General features: G+C 46.7%; 1 protein-coding gene across 5 annotated transcripts in view; it reads right to left on the minus strand.

The window, feature by feature from the left end:
• The window catches only part of AGBL1 (AGBL carboxypeptidase 1), a 419,500-nt gene that overhangs the window by 185,507 nt on the left and 209,366 nt on the right, over nt 1–24,627 (minus strand). For all 5 annotated transcript variants that reach the window (XR_010794779.1, XM_066634750.1, XM_066634748.1 and 2 more), the window contains exons 19-21: nt 20,948–21,077; nt 14,413–14,544; nt 8,598–8,774 (exon numbers count right to left, since the gene is read on the minus strand). Coding sequence is in view for 4 of the 5 variants with exons in the window: in XM_066634750.1 (XP_066490847.1) it covers nt 8,598–8,774; nt 14,413–14,544; nt 20,948–21,077 (439 nt within the window). In the remaining variant the exon portion in view is untranslated. The remainder of the gene's footprint in view (nt 1–8,597; nt 8,775–14,412; nt 14,545–20,947; nt 21,078–24,627) is intronic.

Genomic DNA, 24,627 nt, shown 5'->3' on the forward strand with positions numbered 1-24,627 from the left:
TGTTCTTGAACTCACTGAATGGACTGTACCACCCACCAAGGACATCATAGTTAGAGGGCATGCACTCATGTAGCCAAATGGCATAGACTGGGAAACGGTCGAATGTCATAACTGGGCCATGCTCTTATGGACATAAAAAAACTTGCCTTCTACCGAGTCAGGCCCTTGGTTCATCTGTCTCAGTATTGTCTACATCAACTGGCCATGGCTGTGCAGATAGATGGATTGTCCCCACTGTCCATGAAGATGTCAAGGACTGAGCCTGGGATGTTTTACATGAAGATCATGTGCTCTGCCACTAAGATGTGGTGTCTTTGCTTCAGTGGCACCTGACTTATCACCTGGAGTGAGGGTTCTCCAACCTGCCTCAGCCTGAAGAAGCATCAGCGACCTAAATACCTGACCCAGTCTCCGGAAGCTCAACATGACATAGGCCACAAGGTCTCCAGTTCCAGAGGTGAAAATCAATTTGCTTTCCAAAAGATTCATTCAGTAGTTGGATTGGGGAGAAAAGTAATGACAAAGTAACACCATCGCATTTGTGAAATACATGCAAAGGTATCTCACTGCGGGCGCAATCCTAACCATCTATTTAGCACTGGCATAGCTATGCCAGTGGGGCATTTGCTGCATCCTGCAGTTGGCGGGCAGTCATGGAGGCCTTCTCAAGGTAAGGCAATGTTTGTTCCCTTACCATGGACTTGCATTGCCCTTATGTCAGTGCTGGAAAGTTGGTTAGGATTGTGGCCACCTTCTCTAAGTACCTATCAATCAATCAATCAATCAATCAACAGTATTTATATACCGCTTTTCAACTAAAAGTTCACAAAGCGGTTTACAGAGAAAAATCAAATAACTAAATGGCTCCCTGTCCCAAAAGGGCTCACAATCTAAAAAGATACAAATGAATACCAGCAGACAGCCACTAGAACAGACACTGCTGGGGTGAGGTGGGCCAGTTACTCTCCCCCTGCTAAAAAAAGGAGCACCCACTTGAAAAAGTGCCTCTTACCCAATTAGCAGGGGTCCAATCAACTCAGGTACTACACTACAAACCCAAAGGAGAAGGAACGTCTGTGGATTATCTACTTCCTTTGCCCCCTTCCCTGCCATAAAATTGGGTCTTTTGCTAATGTGTATAATTCACCACCATTTTGGCCCCCAGCCAGACCTCTACTCTGCCAGGTATTGTATCTTGAAAGCCCTGATTCCTATTGGATCAACCTCACTGTCAATAAATAGACTGAGGCTTTGGGGCTCAATACTTCTCTGGTAGTGATTTATTTTCAGCAAAACAGCAATAGTTTTAAGCCAGTCGGGTTCTTCATAAGCTCAGTCTTTGGATTTGAAGCAGTACATGGGCAACCTGCATCTAAACAGCTGTTGTGAAGAAGGCAAATTGGCAGTTCAAATCATCCAGACTGAAACAATGTCCATGGTCCCATCCCTCCCTCCCAAAATCTCCAGCCACAAAGAGAGCTAAAGTCTTCTGTAATGATGTTCACACCATTGGGAGTTTAAGCACAAACAAAAGACCTTGTAAAATAAGATCAAAAGTTCATCTAATCAGGCATCTGCTTTCCCACAGCAGCTAATGACATATTTCCACAAAGCCCACAAGGAGAGGCTTTCCCTGGTCGTCTGTCCATCAATGGCTGGTTATAAAATTACAATGACATGTCCATGCTGGACGTCACGCAATGATTTCACCATGCCTCTGAACATAGATGTTCAGTTTAACTATCAAGTGTTAATAGCAATCAATGGATCTGCCAAACCTTTTTAGTTTGTCTGTCCACCCAACATCTCTTCAACTACATTGCCAGCACAGGTAGGAGAAGGACTAGCAGAAAGCTGAGCTGGAGGACTATTTGTACAGAACTGAATCCACCAAATGCCCATTCCCCCTAGGAAGGGTGCAAGGAACAGCACCACTTCCTATACAGAAGCATGAAACATCAGTAGCTACAACTCAAATTCTACACGCCTCCGAGGCCTTGACTTGCACATCACAGTAAGGAATGGGGCAAGAACCACCAAAAGCTTGGAAGCAAAGGGTGGAGAATGAATGGAAGTGAGCAAGCTACAGCATAGCTGCTTTCTGGAAACACAACTTGCGGCTGTTCTGCTCCTGACTGGGACCCCACAGAAGTACTGGTGAGACTTGGCTGGAGGCCAGGCTAATGCAAGAGATCAGGACCCTGGCCAGCTCCCCGTGGAGCAAGGGTCTGCAGCAGGCTTCAAGGCAAGTCAATAATAATAATAACTCGGTATTTGTATACCGCCTTTCTGGTCATCAGATTACTCCTCTGACTTTATTCAAGGTGGTTTACATAGGCAGGCGTTTCTAAATCCCTCAAGGGGGTTTTTACAATCGTGGAGGTTCTCTCTTTCAAGAACCAACAACATTTCAGAATGGATCTTCCTGGTTTGGTCTCACTTCTGGCCTTCAGTTCTCCCACGCAGGCTGACAAGCAGCTCCATCTCTCACATGGAGGGCAGCCAAGACGCTTCTTGCTCACACCAAGAGCAGGTGGAATCACTCAGCTGAGCTTCAAGGTCTCGCCATTCTCAGCCGTTCAGGGAGCTGCCGGTGTCCTCGAACTGGCGACCTTCTGATGTTATCTTCGGGCTAACGGAGGCTCTACCCTCTAGACCAGAACTCCTGCCGCAACTGTTACATCAAGTTACAGCAGCAATTCAGGGTGTTGATCTATCCATTATGGAGGGGGGGGGGTTCAAGAATGAGTATTTAGTGACCATGATCAGTGTGTTGTCTAGTGGTCCACTCCGCTGAGGAAGCTGATGCAATTGAAAGGGGCTGTGCCCTATTCCTCAAGACATCAACTCTGGTGAGGGGGGTGTGTGTGTGGTGGGGGGGGTGTCCTGCTGCTCCTGGTTGTAGGCTGGCAGCTGCAATGGAGAGAGTTCTGTGATGGGGGCACAGGGGAGGGGTAGAGTGACCATTTCATGTGAAGCAGATGCCAGAAGAACTGGCTCCTGGGGATCCCCTCTACTGTGGGTCTCTGGCAAAGTGGGTATTTCTGGGACCTTTATCCAAGGCATATTTCCTACCTCAAGTCTTCTCCATCTCTTAGCATAACCCTATCCAACCCAATCCCCCACACCAATGCAGTGATTGCCAGCATGGGGTGCACTGAATCCTGGGGGGGGGGGAGTTGGAAGGCTGGAGGTCACCTCGAACCAAGGAGATATTTGTTCCCTTGCCCCAGGGTAAGTCCCAATGGGACTACTTGGACCTACGTGAACTAGATAACTACTCAAGTCCAAGTGGATGTGTGTTAGTGGATTGGCCCCAGGAGGGGGGAGATAGTATGCATGGCTGCTGCCAATCCCACTGCCTCCCAGACCTAATCCACCCATCCTGCCCACATCACCATCCTCCTCCCACCCTGTGCTGCCTCCAAGCTGCTCAGCATGGATCTTACCTGTTCCAGCTGATCCGGCATGCACAGACTAGCACTGGCCATTGCACCAAGGCCAGCAACTGCTTTATGGCACTTGTGTGATGTCTCGCACCAGTGCAGCCTGCACACTGCGGAGGACCGGGCTGTCTGAGACCTCAGGGTTCAAATCTGGAGCCATCACAATTAAGGCCATGCAGACACAGAATTGTCACTCGTCACACAGGACAACAGGGAAAGGTTCCACAGAACAAAAGAAAGTCCTCCTAGAAGACTTGCAGGGATCTCCTTCTTTACAAGGCAAAGGAAAATGGGGACAGATGCGAGGGGCCCAAGGGATGGTGAGCAACAATATAGGCAAATAAACGGGGGGAGGAAACATCTGGGAAGGAACTTTCTCATCTTGTCAGGGACAGCCCATCTTCACAGCCACATTTCCACAGCCATTTCCTCCATTTGCTGGGCATTTTACTCGCAAGTTATACAGCATTAAAATATCAATTATTGCAAGGTAATAGCTTTATGTTCTCTTCTGTTGCTCCAACATAAATGTCAGCGTTAAGAAATGATATTTCATTTTGGGACTAACAAATCAGGAACTTGGTGTACGGGGGAGAAATGATTGGAGCTGCTTGAAAGCTGCCTGAGCTGGCAAAACTGCAAACATATTTCCACCCTTACAATGGACGAGGAAAAAATACACCCCTGGGCATGTTTTAAGTGTCCTCCATCTTTAGGATAAATGGTAATGCTAAACAATCCCCCCAAAAAGAGCGCAGGAAAAAATGAAAAGATGACCTTACAATAATAACCTCATGATCCAACTGGGACTCAGCTTCCCAACATACTGAAATCATTTGCAATATGTTCAGAGTGGAAATTTCTGTACTGCTTTATAGCTCATCTGCTTCCATATGGACCACTGAAGAAAGAGGGGTTGTTTTTTTAATCTTCTCCCTTGACAATGTCTCAAGTACACAATTGCGGAAGCACCTCTTCCTTACTGCCTAGGGGTGTGCCATCAGGGAGTGACTGAAGCTCGGTGGGAGAGTAGCTGCTTTCAATGCAGAGGGTCCAGGTCCAACCCCCAGCAGCATCTCCAAATGAGGCTGAGAAAGACCCTGGACTGAAACTTTGGAGAGTTGCTGCCACCCAGTGTAGACCGGTGGCTCCCAAATTTTTTTGACTGGCGGCTCCCTTCACCTACTAGGCCATTGGCGATTGGCTCCCCATTAGGGTTACAGTCCTATACATTGTATAGGGTGATAGACTTTTTACGAGGATTCTGCGGCTCCCCTGGATGCTGCTCTGACATGGGGCTTTACTGCACACAGCTAAATAGCCCACACAGAGTCAAGTACATAAGAACATAGGAACAGCCCCACTGGATGAGGCCAGAGGCCCATCTAGTCCAGCTTCCTGTATCTCACAGCGGCCCACCAAATGCCCCAGGGAGCACACCAGATCACAAGAGACCTGCAAGGCTTCCTGGGAATTGTAGTTAAGAACATAAGAACAGCCCCACTGGATCAGGCCAAGGCCCATCTAGTCCAGCTTCCTGTATCTCACAGTGGTCCACCAAATGCCCCAGGGAGCACACCTGATAACAAGAGACCTGCATCCTGGTGCCCTCCCCTGCATCTGGCATTCTGACATAGCCCACATAGCCAAAAGTAGCCCCATTGCAGGGTCTGTTCCCTTACCTGGGGGAAGGGGATGAATGTCTCCTTCCCCTGAGGAGCCGCTAGCAGCTGCCTGGTGTCTTTTGGATACAGTGGCAGCCATTTTGGTGCCGCTGCTCCGCTGGGTGTCAGACAGCTCAGGACTGGGCTGTTAGCTCTCAGTCTTCCATCTCTCTGGGAAGCAAGCTTTCACAGCATCTGTTACATATCCCACAGGTGTTTCTTTGGAAGTGTCTCTCCCTTTCCTTAGATGTGGGGTGCCTTGAGGATGTCATTCTGGACAGAAAGCGCAAAGCCAATTGCCTCCCTAATATTATCTTTATATCACTACTCCATTTCCTGTCCCACAGGGTTGTCCTGGAGTTTGTTTTTTTTTTCTTTTTGTCATCTACGAACAGCTGCTCTGCTCTCCCTCTCTATGCTTCACTGATGCATGGAGGGATGGCTCTATGGAGTTTGTAATGAGCTTCGAGATCCCTGGCTCTGATCATAAACTTGATTGCTAAATAATAATTCATCTATTGGTCTGCTGCGTCAGATGAGCATTCATAGCGCTAAATGAAGGAATAAGGGAGGTGTTTCTCCGCATTCCTCCCTCCAAAGAACCCCAGGCAACCTATCAAGATTTCCCATATCACAAAACAAAGAGGCTCAGGCCAACTGTGTTTCAGGAGATGAAACCACATCAGTGGTATCTTTTCAAGTCAATCCCTGAAGGACCATAGCCAGGGTGACCACTGTGCATCACACCATGTTCCTCTTGAAAGGAACAGGTCAGCAGTTTTGAAAATACCATGGAAATGAAATGGGAAACAGTCACTCTTGTTCAAAAGGAAGATTGCCCTTTTTTTTTTTAAATGGAGGAAATGAGGTTGATGACTCCGATGACCCTAACTCTTGGACCAACCATTAGTTTTGCTGGTGGCTGCTGGGAGAACATAGAAACTGCCTTTCTGGATCAGACCCCAAAATCCACCCAGTTCAGCATCCCATTTACCGCAGTAGCAAACAGATGCTGTCCAAGAAGTCTACAAGCAGGACATGGAGGCAGCAGTCCGTCCCCCCCAAAGCTGTTGCCTGTCAGGAACAGACATTCAGAGGTATAGTGCCTCTGAATATGGAGGCTCTATATTGCTATTGGCAGACTTGTTCATTGATAGAGAGGACAGTGAGATGGACCAAGGATCTTTGCTGGGGTTTCTTATTTATACCTCGTAACTACAGTGATGAGTTACCAGGAGAGGAAACTGAACGCTTTCCACATGCGCTGCCTCCGACGCATTCTCGGCATCACCTGGCAGGACAAAGTTCCTAACAACACAGTCCTGGAACATGCTGGAATCCCTAGCATGTATGCACTGCTGAAACAGAGACGCCTGCGTTGGCTCGGTCATGTCGTGAGAATGGATGATGGCTGGATCCCAAAGGATCTCCTCTATGGAGAACTCGTGCAAGGAAAGCGCCCTACAGGTAGACCACAGCTGCGATACAAGGACATCTGCAAGAGGGATCTGAAGGCCTTAGGAGTGGACCTCAACAGGAGGGAAACCCTGGCCTCTGAGCGGCCCACTTGGAAGCAGGCTGTGCAGCATGGCCTTTCCCAGTTTGAAGAGACACTTGGCCAACAGTCTGAGGCTAAGAGGCAAAGAAGGAAGGCCCACAGCCAGGGAGACAGACCAGGGACAGACTGCACTTGCTCCCGGTGTGGAAGGGATTGTCACTCCCAGATTGGCCTTTTCAGTCACACTAGATGCTGTGCCAGAACCACCTTTCAGAGCGCGATACCAGTCCTTCGAGACTGAAGGTTGCCAATACAATACAGTGATGAGGCATTATCAACACAGGTCATCCTTTAAAAAAAAATGCAAAGCAACGTGGCCTGTGTGTTTGGCATGCATACTATACCAAAAAAGACCTCCCCCCCCCCGCCAGATGCATCGTCCCATTCCCTTGTAGTGAATTTGAAGGAACTATTCTGGGGGAGCGTGGGGACTTTGTGGACAGCATTTGGGGGAGGGGTTCACCACTACAAGAGGCAGCTGCAGCAGTTTTTTAAAATTTATTTTGTCAGATTTAAGAAGTAGAAAGAGATACAGCCTGCGAGACCTGCTCTCCGCCTAAACCCAAAACTTCCAGCACTTGAACTCAGATTTCAATGTGCGCATTTAAAAGTTCATTAGGTACCCACCCTTTCAATTAAACACAATGCATAAGGGAATCAGGAATCCAGTTGAACATACCGGATTCCCTCATTCCGAGTATGACTGAAGGCCCATGAATTAAGCAGGAATCAAACATGACCCCCCCCCCCCCCGGGAAACCATATGTAACCCACTCTGAGCTCTTTGAAAGAAAAGCAAGCAAGGGGCATGTCAAATTAATACATGGAACAAATGCACAACAACTGTCAGGCACAAGAATAGTCTCCAGATCAGGAGTCAGCAACCCCACTTTGCATTTATGAAAGCCACACTCAATTTCTACTAGAGAGAAGAAACTTTATGTTGAAGCCCATGTAATTTAATAAGCAGAATGAGCAGGGTATATTTGCAAGGACTAATGTTTGCCCTTCTGAAGGTTGAAGATTTGATTTTAATTAAATTACAAGTGCTTCTTGTTAATATAAGCAATGAAACATTTATTCTTTGGACCCAATTCTTTTTTTCGCCCCCTTCATGCAAGATTCATGCCCAAGACTTGGAGGAAGGAAAAAAAAAAAAAAAAACAAGCAAGCCTTCCCCAGAGTTGGGCCCTACCATTAAGAAGGGTGAGGTGTCCTGTCTGGAGCACAAGTATTTGAAGTAGCATCAAAGCCCAGCCAAGTGTCAGTTTATGGAGATTGTGATTCTACTGCTGTTACCACCACCAAAGGCAGCACTGGAATTCTTGCTTCGGAAATCAAAACGACTTGGACAGTCTCTGATCTTCTCTCTTTGATCGTCAATATGGGATACACAATGGGTTGAACCAAAATAGGGAACACAACCCTTTCCTCCCCCCCCAGTGACTTTTCAAGGAAAGAGCATGAAAATGTTAAAAAAGGAGAAGAGAGAAAAGAGCCACACATAGGAAGAGAGGAAATATTGGCCCAGTTAATTCAGCAATCAGGAGGGTATATTTCCTCATTCCACACCATTCAGACCAAGGGATACAGGAGAGCTTTATCTGCCCTCAATAGTACTGTAGTACAGTCACCGCAATGCAATATGACTCCAAGGAAAAGCCTAAATTCCCCTAGATGCAAGGAGTGAGGCCAGGTCCATGCATTCTCTATGCATGGAACATGGCAACTAACACACAGGGCCAAGTCAGACAATAAAATGTCATCTGAACTCACCCGGCGTTAGGATACACTGAAGATCAAGCCACATGAGACTTATATACAAGCAGATATACATAAGGTTGCTCTGTAAGTGTTGAAAGTGCCATCACGACGACACAGATGATCTCTCATTCCAAGAAATGAGCATGGTGAAAGAAGGCTGCCTACCTTGTACAGGCCATGGCTGCAACCACAGTAGGTGCTCTCCATGGTGTAGCTTCTCAACACTCCCATTTCACGCCACACCACAACCCTTGCAGTGGAGTCCCGGGACTTCTCTATTAGGAAGCTGCAGCTGCTCATGAGAAACGCCGGGGCCACTTTATCGAGGATCTTTGGAAGCGTCTGCAATGCACAAAAATGCAACCAAGATACCTTAATCAATGTACATAAATTTGCCTTTTTATCCTACTCATGTTATGTTCAATGCACAAATAATTGAGGAACAGCATACACTTGATTGTTGGGGTAGGGGTTTGGGAGTTGAACTGCGACCTAGAAGATCCAGGTTAAAATCCCTTCTCAGCCACGAAGCTACTATGGTGACTTTGCACCAGTTACTATCTCTCAGTCTCATCTACCTCACAGGGTTGTTGTGAGGTGAAAAGGAGGGAAGGAACTATGTACACCACCCTGAGTTCAATGGAGGAAGGGCACTATAAAATAAATATGAAAAATAAATATGCTGAACACAGTAAATGCCTTTGCCAGCTCTACTATCTTTCAAATACCTTCCCCCTGGTTTTTACCAGGGCTTAACTACAACAATGGAAGGACTCAGATGGAAAAGGACTCTGGGAGGAAAAGAGTTCTGATTATTCGTAGCAATGAAGAGGATGGACAGTTGATTCAGGCTAGACAAAGAATTGACTTCATAGTCGTTGGTTGTTTATCAAATTTGCTACAAGATGTGGCAAAGCCAGCCAGCTTCCTGGCTTTTCAAGGTGATGGGACAAATTCAGCCTGTCATTGGATATGGACCATGACGGTTAATGAAGCCTACAAGCTCAGAATTTTTCTGAATACCAGTTGGTGGGAATTCACAGCTAGAGAGGACTGTCACCTCAAAGCATCTGGCTGACCTCTGTGGGAAAGGGATGCTAGGGACCTTTGGTTTGATCAGGAAGGCCTCTTCTCTTCTGACATTTTCAGGAGTAAGATACTGCTTCATATAGTTTTATAACGCTGGCTATTCCAACTTGAATGGGAATTGTAACTAGATTTTGTTGTGTGGGAATTGTAACTAGATCCAATACTTGAGGCTTGTGAGCAATTGCAAAGTTGTGACTTTGCTTGTGACTCAAGCAAAGTACTAGACTTTATATACTAAATACTGTTCAGAACATAACTGGTACAGTATCAGTTACAGGAGTATTTAAGAACTTCTATACACCTTATGGTTTTACCTGAGCAAACAGCGCCACCTATGGTTGCAAAAGTGAACACCAACCTTCTCTTGAGAATAAGTTGAATTCTGCTTATTGGTGTTTCACAGTTTCATCCACACAGTTTCATCCACTTGTCATTTCCAGACTAGAGTTATTTACTGACTGATGTTCAAAGATTGTACTTCACAGCTTAGAGGAGAGCTGTATGGATCTGGGGACTGTACCATTTTAAATCTGCATCAGCGGGCAGTGTTAAAAATATATGTTTAAAAATCTAAACTGGTCTTTCTTGGGCCTTTCATAGAAAAACCTTCCAAGGCAACTATCAATAAAAATCTAGAAATTCAGCAACAAGCATGACCTTAAAATAATTAAATAGTAGAGCGTGGCAGTAGTAATATTTAAAAGAGTAAATAAAATCATTTGTTGAAAGCTCAAAGGAAGAAAACTGTCTTTGTCTGATGTGAAAACGCTTAAAGTATGTGTCGGCCAAGTGTCTCAGGGGACTGTGTTCCACAAACTGGGGTGGCACCACCACCAAAAGGATCCTGTCTCCAATTCCCACCTGACTTGACTCTCTCACTCACTCACTCACACACTCACACACACACACCTCACTCTGCCTGCCTGCCTGTCTGAGGGAGAGAGAGAGAGAGAGAGAGAAAGAGAGTGGGGGGAGATGCTGTGTGGACCTGCTTACACTTAAGCTGCCGCCACCATGGGAACCAAGTCAGGTGGGAATTGAAGACATGACCTTTCTGGTGGCGGTGCCAACCTATTTTATGGAATACTGTCCCGAGACACTTGGCAGACACTTGGCCTACTCTCTCTCTCTCTCTCTGGGTGACCAGATACAATGGACAGAGTGCTTACAGGTGCAGCTTTTTAAACCTTTCCATGTTGAGCTGCACCTGCCAAAATTCCTTCTTCTATACAGTGGTTAAAGGTGTAGGTAGGTCCTCCTTGCTCAAGGCTGTCTACATGACACCAGGGCCTAGGAGAGGGGGGTAAAGGGGGTAATTTGTACCCAGGCCCAGGATCAGAAAGAGGGCCCAGGAGCCAAAGGAGGGGGCCCAGAAATGTCCTGGGGTCTTCCATTTCCCAATCTCACCCAGACTCACTGCTCATGTGGGATGCTGGGGGTATTACCGTGGGCACATGGTGTCGACTACTGCCAGGAGCCATACACACCAGGCCCAGAAAGGCAGACTTTCCTTAACAGAGTCACATCTGGGGGGAAACTGACCTGCTACAGTAGCTTTTCAGTTTGTGGATCTGCAACCATGAAGGAGTGTATAGGAGCTCAGGGACACAGCTGACCGACTGCAGCTATTACAGATGTTGGTTTTGGTGTACACAGGACACTTTCCATTCTAGTGTGAGCCTAAATACAATGATATTAATCTCCTGCAATGATTTTCTATATAGGAAAGATTTTAGAGAGAATGAGGAGTGTGTTTGGCTTTCGGTATTACTGTATCTAGCTGCCAACACTGGGCAGGCAGACCTGAGCTCTGCATTGGGAAGACTGGTAGACCTGGGCTCCAAACACTATTTTGGCTGTTGCCACTTTCCCCTTGCCTGTTTTGCCCCCATTCTGTCCACCCCTACATTGCCATCCCCTCCACTCTGTTTCACACCCTCCCTCCTTGGGAAGGGGCCATTTGTACCCCCTGATAAAATTCCTCTCAGAGGCCCTGCATGACACATATTCAACTCTCCAGGGCTACCCTGAGGTCTATCTAGCCAGAGGTGTCAGGGATTGATCCTGAGACCCTGGGCTTGCAAAGCATGCTCTCTCCCATTGAGCTTCAGCCCCTTCCTTACTCTCAAGAAAAGGGGACTGAAATGAAATAAGGTCACAAATATAGTGTCCCTTTTGCCTGCAATGTACCTCAAAGAGGCAAGTAGTTTGTTCACACATTCTGCTTCCAGAACAATAACCCAGGCAAATCAGATGTGAACCAGCTTTTGGTCTACCTATGTATTTAGCTCTTTGTGTAGTCAAGGAAGCACATCCAAAGGATGCTCTAAGGTAGTTCACTGTCCACCTTTCTCTTTAGTGACATTCAGACACCTGTACAGGAGTGGCATCAGCGCCTGGAAGGATTGGACCCAGTCTGAATCTTTGTGGAAGCCTGAGGATACTCAGCTTATATTTGCCCAGTACAACATGGGCATGATGATGAAAAGAAAAGAAAAAAAACAAATCTATGCAGATCCCCCAATTTAATTTAGCTCCTTAAGACAATAGAAATTGTCTTCATAATCAACCGTTTACAAAATTTAATTTAATAGAAAGGGCTGGTAGGTAAGTGGAACATAAATGTGTGTGGAGCTCATCTGTAAACATGAGTAAATTCGAATTTAATATTCTGTTTGTTCTAACAGTGTTTCCTGGGTCTCAAGCTAATGGTTCTTACCCCTCTGCTTATTCTCTCATTAATTATCTTTTAATTGTACATTTCCAGAAACAAACGACAAAAAGATCCTTTTGTAACAATGTGCCAAAATATGGTTGTAGAGGAGAAGGAAATTCTCTCTCTCTCTCTCTCTCTCTCTCTCTCTCTCTCTCTCTCTCTCTCTCTCTCTCTGTGCTTTGGCACTCTCATTTGTTTTATGGTGCTGCAATGTGGCAATGGCAGAAGAATCTTGCTGCTCAGATATGTACCTGCTATTTAACTGCCCCTTGGGGCAGGCTGGGGTGTTATTCAGCATAAAGAGAAGGATATCCCCTTACCCCAAGGAGACCTCCTGCCTGCTCCAAAGCCATGCTGGATGCAGCGGAGGCCATGTGGCACCGCTGCACCAGTGCAGTTTAGGACTGGGCTGCTCATAGCCCTTGCCAGGGTTATGGCTGTGGGTTATGGCTATTTGAAAGGCTGTGGGACACATCAGTTAGGAAAGAGTCTTTGCAATGTGCAGGTGTTGGTGTTGCTTCTGGCTCCTCCATTGCCAATTCAGGACACATCTCAACTGCTTGAAGTAAGTCTTTTAACTCTCTCTCTCTCTGAGCTTGTCAGTTCTCCCTGGTTTTCCAAAATGCATCCTGAGCAAAGCCCCTGAAGATATGTTGACAACACCCTTCCCTCTCCACTGTAACCCACACACCACCTCTTGGGAGAAAAAAAAGAGATCAAGTTAAGAAAGGTCAGCGAGATCCTGTCTCTCTGTGTGAGTTTCAGCTTTCAGTGGATGGCATTTTGAGATAACCTAAGGGAAGGCTTTTTTCTTTATGAAAGATGCAGCTGTCCCTCATCAATGGGAAGTGGAACAACAACACAGACAGTTACACTTCATCTACCACACAAAAAGATCTGAATAACTCAAAACATTTGTGTTGGTCTCTCTACATGCAGTAGAATGACATAGTAGTGTATACTGTACACCTCTCTCTCTCTTTCCCTCATACCCTATCAACAACCATTAGCCATGGTAGCTAGATGGACAAACAATGGAAGACAGCTATGGTTTTCATGCCCCGCTTGTGAGCTTCCTGAAATCTGCCTGGCTGTTTTGGAAATCAAAACAGATGCAGAACTAGGTGAACCTTTGAACTTATCCAGTTGGGTGCTCCTTAAGTTCTGAAGTAGTCTGACCCTTCTATAAATACACAACTCTTGGTTGAATTAAGGGACCCACCCGAATTTAGGAGAGGAGTACTGAACAAAAAGTACCTATCTCATTTGTTCCTTCTCACATCGTTCATTCCTTCAAGCAGCTCGTGAGGTTTAAACTCGCAACAACCCTGTGATTTAGGTTAAGCTAAGACACCAGCTTTGTTCGTATCTTCCCAATGAGTTTCATGTCTGTTTTGCCAAATTCCCAGTCCAAGCTTTGCCGAGAGAACCTATGCCCACTTCAAGCTAATTAGCTCCCTGAGCTCCCCAACAATGGCCCTAGTTTGCCCTGCAAAACTGCTGGACCCCACCGCCAGGGTAGCTTGCCTGTTCAACCTGCAGAGGTCCTCCTTCCTCCCCTCTCCTGCCAGCAGCTTCTCCAGCCACTACAGCAACATCTTGGTCCTCAGCAGGTCTTGGGCATGGCAGCCACACCCCAATCCAGTATCTCCAGCAGTTCTCAGAAACCTATTCATCCATCTGTCAGTTAGTCCATTGGTCAGTCAACAGGTCCAGTAGTCCATCAGTCCAGTAAGTTTAGCTAGCTAGTATTCATTCTTTCTTTCCCTCCCTACCTTCTCCAAGCTTTCCTCCTTCAACTCCCCACACCCTTTTCCATCTTGCAGGTGCTGCTTTCAACCCTGAGGGCCTTCTTGCCTCCAAGTGGCTGCAGTTGTGCAGCAAATTCACTGCAGTCTAAGGCCCTGGTGTTAACCCCATGCTTGCCTGCCAGAACAAGGGGTGACTGTTGACACCACACGCTATCTCCTCCAGGGATCTTGTGCATTTCCATTACAATGGCTGAGTGATGCTTTGAACATGCATCTCCCTACTGCAATATATCACAGATTAGAACATACTTTTCAGTGCATGCAGATCACTGAGCTGAACTGAACAACAGAACCCTAATTGAAAACTATCCTGGCCAAGGCAAATTCACACCCAATAATCTATGCAATAAGGTGTATGCCTTACCCTGTAACCAACATCCTCAGTGACAATGGTTGTGTCAACATTGTGTCCTGCCTGCCACAGGGTCTCCTTGATGCTACACCCGTACAGGAAGACGTTTTTCCTCTGCGAATGGCCATGGTAGTCGCAAAACACCTGGGAACAAGAAAGAAGAAAAATGTTGTTGTCTCACAGGAGTGAGCTGACTAGTTACTGAGAACCTACCACCTGTACATGGGGAGACCTGTTCGAAGAGCCAGAAAGAGCCAAACACCTGGTCACCTATGGAGAATAAATCAGCACTCTCCCTATGAAAGCAGACGTGATTCTACTTGGGACTGTTGGCATGCCACAAATGATGGGTGTGGGTATTTATGTGGGTTCGTTCTCAGAGAGCTGGAGTGGCACAGGGGCAAGCGATGGAGTCTGGAAGTCGAGAGTTTGAATCTTATCTTTGCCATGAGCTGGCTTGGTGGCCTTAGTCCAGCAATTTTCAACTGCTGTGTGGCACTTTGGGGTGCCTCAAAAGGTCCACGGGTGTGCTGAAAAGCTCTTTGGTGGCTTCTGCAGCAACTATCTGTAGTAACAAATTGTCCATACCTCTTCCTCTGCTGGCTCTGCCTCGAGGCTCTGCCTTTACCTCGAGGAGACCTCCAGCAACTTTGCCTGCGCAGGATTCAGCAGTGGCTATCTGGCAGCACTGCACTGTGGTGTGGGCAGTGTGATTAGGACTGGGCTATAAGCATGCTGAGAATTCTCCACTACAAAACCCCAGAAGTCCCCTTCACATAACTAGTCCAGTGAGGCATCAGAGTCAGCCCAGAGTCAGCAAGGACCCACACCATCAGAGGGCTGATTCGGCAAGGTCTATTCCTGTATCCCCTGGTTCTGTTGCCTAGAGTGGTGTGAATCACCTAAGAGACTCATGCTGTCTCTGCAGCCCACACTCCATCCACAAACAGGGGCATCCCAGAGTTCCCTGTGTCCTTGGGGAGCCTCTAGAGAAAGCCCGCATTGATTGGTGGAGAGGGCAAAGGAGCTGCTTGTCATTTGCTGGGGGGGGGGGACAGGGGCCACTGGAAAGCCCAATGCACCAATGCAGGACTTTGTCCCAGGTCCACCAGCAACCTGGCATTGTTACTCCAGTGCAATTTTGCAGTGTAGATAATCTCAGAGGACAAATTCAGAATTACCTACTGTACAATGCCAGGGTAATTCAAACGCTGCTTTTTTCCCTTCCAAACTGTTCACATTTTTCTTGCACGAACAGAAACCTGCACTTTATGGAGCAATTAAGCACCACTTGGGTTTTTCTTTAAATTCAAAGCTTGGACCACGCAATTTGCCGGAGCGCATAAGCAGGCAATTACGCGAACAGCTCTCGTACACTGTTATTTTGCTGCACACATCTCTGCAAAAGAAAGAACAGTGCATGACCTAGCTGCTTGGCAAGCTGTAGTGCTCCCCCACACCTAATCTGCCTGTCTAATCCGTCTGCCTGCCTTCCGCTGCGGTGCGCATAGGTGACGGCTGTTTTCCCTACGTGGCCAAATTTAGATTGCCTTTATAAGCAGTTATTGACTCTGATCAGAGTGAAAAATCAGGGTTTATTGACGCAAGAGGCAAATATTGAGCCAGCTTTTGAAGAATAATCAATCCTCCTGTTTGCTGAGATGGGAAGTCAATACCCATCGGTGCTACATAACTTCTCCACATCTTCACTATGGCATTGGGAAAACTCTAATTTGCAAACAAAGTGTTTCCAAAGAGATCAGTTGTCTATTTTTAAGCTAATGGCCCCTCCCCAAAGGGACAGGAAGGGCTGCAGGGAAGAAGGCAGCACTGGGTCCCCAGAGTTGTTTCCCTTTAATCCAGGAGCTTTCGGGGTGTAAGGAATGCAAAGAGTCAACAGAGACAGATTGCCACATGGATGTGAGCTTTCACTGTGACTTTATCTGGACAGTGATCTTCCCCAATTGTGAACTACCAGATCAAAAAATCTGGAAGAGAGGTGGGGGGGGCGGGGAATAAACAACTCAGAGGGCATAAGCACCAGCAACCAAACCAGGAGGAGATACAGCTCATTGTGGGGACACCCTGCTTTCCACATAGAAGGTCTGAAAATTAATCCCTGGCATTCTCAGGGACACCTTGGAAAGACCCTTTTCTGAAAAGGGGTCTTTCCAAAGTGTTCCTTTCCCTTCCTTGTAATGCCAGGTCTGTCAAAGTAGACAACGGTTACCTAGATGGTCACTGCAGAAAGCAGCTTCATGTATTCTCTTAACAGACCTAAGGACTGCTAAATGGCATCTCCAGGTTCAGAGTCTCATTCCTCCACCGGAGAAGAATTCCTTCAAATATTGAATACCAGTACCAAATATTATCACTGAATGTGACGGGATAAATAATGGGAGACAGCTGTTACTATCATGCCCTACTTATGAGTTCTCAGGGGTATCAGGCTCAGTGGTGTACCCATGGGGGGGCAAAGAGTGCAAATGCTCCAGGCACCAGGCAGCTGGGCCCTTGGGGGACAGCACTGAAACCTGCTAGCCCTGCCACTGGTTTTTTGAATGGTTGGGAACTACACAGTCAGTGGCTGCAGCCACTGTCATAGTTCTGCGCCAATATGAAGGCCACCCTCCTCTCCTTCTTTAAAGGGGAAGAGAGGAGGGAAGCCCTCATATCAGTGGGGAACTGCTCCTAGAATGTTTCAGGAGGTGGGTCACACTTCCAGAAGGTGGGCGGGCTTGCCTCCTAGGCATCACTTCCACTGGTGGGGAACAGCTCCTATGGAGCTTTTTGCAATGCTTAGCAGCAGCGTGAAAGGCTCCATTGCAGCCTGGGCCACCTCCTCCCTCCCCCCTTTATCTTCAGAAGGGGAAAAGGAGGAGGTGTCACAGCAGCAATTACAGTGATGGTGATATCACCACAATCACTTCTGGGTCAGGGGAAGCAAAGAAGAAAACCCCCAGGACTGCCACTGATCAGGCTGGCCACACATGTGTTAGAAACAGATTGTTGAACTAGACAGACCCAGTGGCTTGATCCAGGAAGGAAATTATTTGTTTCATACAACAGCGTTGTCTACCTTAAAAGCTCAAGAACAGGCACTATTGCCAATTAAATAAGCCCAGAGCATGAATCTTAGCTTTGAGGCATGCATATCTTCTCTGGGTTGCTCTGCAGCTTGTGCAACCATCTGAAGTGTGCTCAGTTACATAGCAATGGTCCCATTGGAAGAGCCAAGCTTATCATTAAAGGAAGTGGCAAAAAACTTTCCTCCAAGCGGCTGACTACATCCCACCATAGCTTGGTTTAACTGACCATATTTAATAAAAGAAAAAAAAAAATCCCTCCTCCTGTGAGAGAAAGAGAGAGAGAGAGAGAGAGAGAGAGAGAGAGAGAGAGAGAGAGAGAGAGAGAGAGAGAGCTCAACCGATATCTATTACCTGCCAATTGAGTATACTAATAAATGAAAGGCACATACACATTATCCATCTAAAATATCACTTTACACATTAGGGAAAGATCTGGGAAAGCTCAGTATGCCAGACAGCTGGGCTGCTTAAGCTTCTTCAATTTTGCCTCCTAGAGATTAGCACAGATGAATCCTAAACGATAGGGCAGTTATTGGCCTGCTGAGAGATATGGTCCCACTTGCTAGTAGGGGATTATCAGATGGGAGGGTGTTATGGGACATGCTGCAGAATTTATTGTCTTCCCATTAAAGGTAGCTGGGCTATTGGCGATGGGGAAATGTTTGCTGCCTTATGGATGGTTCTGTTCCACAAACATGACCTTGGCACAGCCAAGAGAGTCAGTGGCTCCTCGGCTGAGAGACCAGAGTTGTCACAAACCAGGAAGTCCTTGGGACTATTCAGAATTTGATCCTGAGGAACTTGATCATATTGTACATTTTCAAAAAGCACATATGCTTCTAACATAAGCTAAACAACATTTCCCTTAGTTGTCATATGTTCCGACTACCCCTGTGTACTAGGGGAATCCCTTGTTCTATGGTATGTGTCCCTGGTAAAACACGGTTGCCATTTTATCTCAATTTTTGCCTTTTGGGAAGGTGGGAACAGATGCTCACTAGGGTAACACTGTGAAAACCTGTAACACAAAGCTAATTTCAGAGTTCCTCCCAAGCAGAATCAGCACATTTTCAAGGGATGCCAGTTCAGTTTCCTCGATTCACTGTGCTGAAGCTTTGACACAAGGAAAACAACTCCAATTCCATCTCCTAAGGGAGGCCACAATAAACCTCAGCCTATATATGATTTTTTTTTTTCCCCTGCTGGGGCTGGTACACTGGGAATTCAATCAATAGATTGCAAGCCATCAATTCTTATCTGCTTTTGAATGTATAGGAAGACAAGTGATACAGACATGCCCGAAATAAACTTATAAACTACAGAGGTAAGAGGAAGGCACAGATGGTCATCCTTTTGAGAAACTGCCATCAATTAAATGCCTGCTCTGTTAGCTTCCTGCTTCCCTTTCCTCCTTCCATGCTGTTCTTCCTTCTCTTCTCTGAAGAAAAATGGCTGCTCCCATGTCACTGAGACAAACATGGCTAAAGTACTTCAGTAGAAATCATTCGGCTATCAGTGATGTTGACTCTGCAAGCTCTTACAACAGAGGCGCAAGCGAGGCTTTGAGCTTGTATAAACTAAAATCAATGAACTCTTCAAAGGCAGTGAAAATTCAGTTCTCCAACCACCTGTCATGTTCTGGAGACCAAGAAAGAGTGAGACGAAAGGATCAATAGGCAAGTCTCAAGTCAGGCTGGCTGATGGCTTGCACGGAACCTTGGTCGACTGGACTTGTCTCTCCAGGTTCTGCTGGAGTCTCAGTAAGAAGCACCAGCAAAGCCAAAAGTAGGCTCATCTCCCTTCATGATACCTGTATATTTTTGGGCCATTTATGGGCCTTTTATGAGCCATTTATGGGCAGGAGGTCTGGTCTAGAGGGTAGAGCCTCCATTTGCCTGAAGATAACATCCGAAGGTCGCCAGTTCGAGGCCACCGGCACCGTGCGACCTTGGAGCAGCTGACAGGCTGAGCCGAGTTATTCCATCTGCTCTGAGCGTGGGAGGATGGAGGCCAGAATGTTGCGACCAGATCAAGAAAGAAACATCTGAATGTTGTGGTTCTTGAAAGATAGAACATTCTTTCAAATTGTAAAAATCCCCATGGGAATTTAATAAGCCTGCCTATGTAAACCGCCTTGAATAAAGTCTTGAATAAAGACCAAGAAAGGCAGTATATAAATACCTGTATTATTATTATTATTATTATTATTATTATTATTATTATTATTCTCCACTTTTACTGCAGGGTATGTGGTTAGGTTTTAGCCTGCCCCACACCTGCAAGAGCATGATATGGTGACGTTCTGATGGCGCACCTCCAACTCTACATAAATGGTCACACTTTTGACTATTCCCCATATAGAAAGCTCCCTGAACCCAGTAAAGAGAGAATTTTTTTTTTTTAGGCTAACCTTAGGAACATAGTCTGACCCCAATGTACCAACTTGCAGGGAGTCTGTTTACTTGAAGGAACATTACAGAACGGTATCTTCCCCCCCCCCAACAGAATGAAGTGGCACAATTCAGAATTGATCCACCTCCGTCTTATAACTTCATTCTACTGCACGTTTAAAGCAGACCTTTGTCAAAGATACTTTGGCCTCAATTTCACTGTTCTCTTCACAGATGTGGTAAAGCCGTGCCTGGGCTGCACAATTTAACATTGCTGATGGGGGGGGGGCAATGACATGATCAAATGTTCCATCACATCTGCAAAAAATCTCCTCCACAGATGAAACTGGCCTAATCTAGCCATCTCCCTGGCACACCAGCTTTCTGTGAGCATTTGGTTGTGTGGGTCCCCACCTAAACTGTTAACTGGTGGCGCATAGACTGCAATGGGATCATGAAGCATCGGTTGTAGGGTCACAGCAACTTACGGGAATGAACAAGCTTGAAGACTACTAGTCTAGAGCACCACCAGATAAAGGGGCAGGCATCAGGTGTACCCCTTCAGGGACTAGGAGCTGCTGTGTCTGTCCTGCTCAGGTTCTTAGCAATTGTGCTAAATAGCTTTTGCTAGTGCCAGGCTTCATGGTAACTTTTTCCTGCAATCTCGAAGAAAAATATTTTGTTATACTGAACAGTGCTGGGAGGGTGTAATGGGGCAGGGAGGGGGCAGAGACATGGCTGAGGGAGGGTGGATAGGATCCTGGGAGGGGCAGCAGGATTGCTAGTGGGTCTACAGTCTCATTACTAATTTATTGGTTGGGGTTGTGGTACAAAAAAGGTTGAATACCATTGGCCTCGACAATTGATGGAAGGTTAGGCTTTTGCCCATCCTTCCTGAAGAAGGAAAGGCTTTGGTTGTTGCCTAACAGCCCCGTCCAGTCCTCAACTCCCTGCCTCCTCGAGTTCTTCATTCGAGTTCAAGAAGACAATGGGGGGAAAATGTCCACCAGGTCCCACAAAACAGTACGTTATTTAAACAACAAGACAGATCAAACTAGAGGGACTCACCGCTGGCGCTCGGTTGAGGCTTCGGAGGTAGTAAAGGAGGCCCTTGGTGTGGTATATGGTGGGCTGGAGGGTAGGGCTGGGTTTCAGCCACTGTCGGTTCAAGTCGTCCCCACTTAATGAGCACCGTTGGCTGGAAGAAGAGGAGAAGAAGCAGAAAAACACTTAGCATTATTGGGGGGATGGTCTTATTTTACAGCATGAGCAATAACCACTGCTTTAGAAATGGGCTATGATTTTAGAAATGGGCTATGTCAGAATGCCAATGCAAGGGACGGCACCAGGATGCAGGTCTCTTGTTATCTGGTGTGCTCCCTGGGGCATTTGGTGGGCCGCTGTGAGATACAGGAAGATGGACCAGATGGGCCTATGGCCTGATCCAGTGGGGCTCTTCTTAGGTTCTTAACTACAATTCCCAGGAGGCCTTGCAGGTCTTCTTGTTGTCTGGTGTGCTCCCTGGGGCATTTGGTGGGCCACTGTGAGATACAGGAAGCTGGACCAGATGGGCCTATGGCCTGATCCAGTGGGGCTGTTCTTATGTTTAAAATAGTCATTTAAAAAAACCCTTTGCTTACATTTGTACCTAAGAGCTGGAATGCTCAAAATGGCTGCCTCAGAAATCCCACTTTAAATGGCTCCCCATCAGCAGTACAGCTGAGCTGGGGGGCTGTTCGTGGAACCTGCCCCCAGGCTCAATCTGGACAGAGGCATAAAGCCATCATCACAATCCTATCAGCACCAACCGGAAGTCAGCCCCACTGAACTCAGCGGGGCTTAGTACACATTCTACATGATTAGGATCGTGCTGTAAGCCTCTCCCATTGAAATCAATGGAACTTTAAAGAATTAACTTTGGATGAGTGATGCCCATTAAGTTAGAGGAAGGGCTACATAGTAGTGGTCAAGGACCTGCTTTGCTTACACATGGTCCTATGTAGCACTGGGAATTACCCTGCATGAAACCCTGGAGACTCACTGTCAGTCAGTGCTAAATATTGTAGAGCAGTGGTTCCCAAACTTACCAGCGTCATGCCTCCCCCCCCCCACCACCACAGGCTCTTCTTCCCAGCTCAGCCAGGTGCCACCATCTTGGACCACGCGAAATATCACACAGTCCAAGATAGTGGCACCCAAATCTCACAAGATCTTGTGTGATCCAAGATGGTGGCACCCAGGAGGGCTGGTAGGAGAGGACATCCTGTGATGTCCCTGCGCCACGGCGACCCAGGGGGCCGACACAAGCTTTGGGAACCTCTGGCTTGAATCAGTGCCTCACTTAGTAGAAGGTCATATGCTCACTTTTGTGAATGGTTGTGAACTTCCAGAGGGATGTGACTGTTCTTGGAAACAGGACCCTGGGCTAGCTGGACCTCAGATTGCTCCAGCAAGACCCCTTCTTGTGCACCTGCGATTGATTCAGCTATCCTTCTAGCTTGATATGGTCAAGCCCAAGATGACAGTACCTTTCTAGGATCTCAACAAGAGCTATCCCAGCCTTTCTACCTGCTGTCCTTTCACAGAAGCATCCAAGGACTGAACTTAGAGCCTCTAACATAACAGCTATGTAAACGACTGCAGAATTCTATCGCCCTTGTGCACAGCCAGAAGAGTCTCTGCAGCTAATAAACTCAAGTCATTGTCTATTTTTCCCCCCCAAATATTAATGGTATGTACCAAGTTACAGACTTTTATAGATTGCCAGGAGTATTGAGGATTTTATCTCTCACTCTGCATAAAGCAATTTATTACATACTTTCCAGTTTGCTTTGTTGATATAACAATGCCTCAATTTAAAAAGATTTTTTTTTAAACAGGGGAACCACGTTTCAGATGTCTTACAGCATCACAAGCACCACTACAGCTTTGTTCCTTTCTCTTGAATTTCCTCCTTGACCCTGTAATTTTTGTTTCCATTCCCCCCTACCGCAGATTGCAAATGCATTCACTGTTTCCCGTACTCAGCAAGTCACTAACTCCTAATCACTAACTCTTCGTGCGAGATCTGTTAATGAAGAATGGGATGATTTTGCCCAGTTAGTTCCCATCCCATCTTGACTCAGACATGCCAGTGGTGACCAGTCCTTTGTTAAGTGTAGCATGTGAAGGAGAAAGTGTGGCATTCTGTCACTCTGGTATTGACTAAGGGCCCAATCCCATTCAACTTTCCAGCACTGGTGTAGCCACAATGCAGCCCCATGGTAAGAGAACACATGTTCCCATACTTTGAGAAGGCCCCAGTGACTACCCCTCCAACGCAAGATGCAGTGCGCACCCCACTGGCACAACTGCACCAGCACTGGAAAATTGGATAGGATTGGGCCCCTAAGAGAGATGACCCAGAGAGACTAAGAGAGATGAATAAGAGAGATGATGCAATCCCCCACCACAAGAAGTATAATGAGGATGGGCGGGCTCTTGTAGTTGGAGGCTAGTGAAATAAGGCAAAGGAGGGATTGCTCCTAGCTGCTTCCCTGGACAGATGTCAGCCACAGTTTATTCCCAGAAGTCCCCTGGTATGTTTTCTTTTTCTTTTTCTTTTTCCTCCAGAAGTCTCCAGGGCTGCACAGAATAGTCCTGCTCTTAGATGTTACTTTCCTAGGACCTGGAGCAAGGCCTCATTGGCAGATCTTAAACCCTGGGTGGCTGTTTTAAGAGAAGATGCAATACTGGCTTAGGGGGAGAAGGTGCAATAATGAACTGAGAGAGAGAGAGAGAGAGAGAGAGAGAGAGAGAGAGAGAGAGAGAGAGAGAGAGAGAGAGATCTAAGGTGTCTCTAAGTCACAATCCTGTCCAGTAGACTACGGACCTTCTAACCAGAGAGAGGAGGAGGCAGAAAGAAAGAAAGAAAGAAAGAAAGAAAGAAAGAAAGAAAGAAAGAAAGAAAGAAAGAAAGAAAGAAAGAAATGCTAGCAGAGAAAGGGAAAAAAGATAAATATGGAGCAAAAGAAAGAAACAAAGCAAATTCAGATGCAGAGGTAGATAAGAAAGAAGGAAGAAAGGAGACATAATATAGGAAGCAAGAGAATGAACATGAGAGAATCAGAGACAAAGAGAGCAGGAGGCAGTCGCAAGCCGCTTCTTGGGGAGAATCCTGCTGCAGCCGAGAGATAAAAATGATTCCAAAATCTTCTGCCCATTAGAGATAACTAGAAAGACAGGGCCCATCACATCGAGTGAGTGATGTTAGGACCGATAATAATAGCACCTGGGGCAGCGCCAGCTATAAAAATCTAAAGGGACACATTGCCTTTGATAGCTGGAGAGCAGCTCTGCAATTCACTGTGCATGGCAATAAGAGCGAGGAGGCAGCAGCGGTGCTGGGCAAGAATATCTATAAAGGGGAAGAAATGCAAGCACACACCAGGATGCCTTTGGAGCAGCATGGGGGCAGAATCAATGCGATGTGCAGCTAAATGGTTCCTGCCAAGGCGGGGGGGGGAGGAAAGGAACATGAGTTCTTTGTGTGCGCACATGATGCCTGCGTTTTTGTCTCGCATTTAGAGTCAGGCTGCATTTCAAAGGGTGTTTTCTGCTACGGCCATGTTCTTCAACCTATGGGTCGAGACCCCCAAAGCTTCATTTGTGGGGTTGCAGCGCCTTACAGGAGCAAAAATGGCCAGCTTGCATGGCTTCTTCACAAGAATCATGACAGCAGTGGAGGAGAGAGCCCTTTTCCCAGTCTC

This window comes from Tiliqua scincoides, chromosome 8, assembly GCF_035046505.1.
Source record: "Tiliqua scincoides isolate rTilSci1 chromosome 8, rTilSci1.hap2, whole genome shotgun sequence".
NCBI classification, from domain to species: Eukaryota; Metazoa; Chordata; class Lepidosauria; order Squamata; family Scincidae; genus Tiliqua; species Tiliqua scincoides.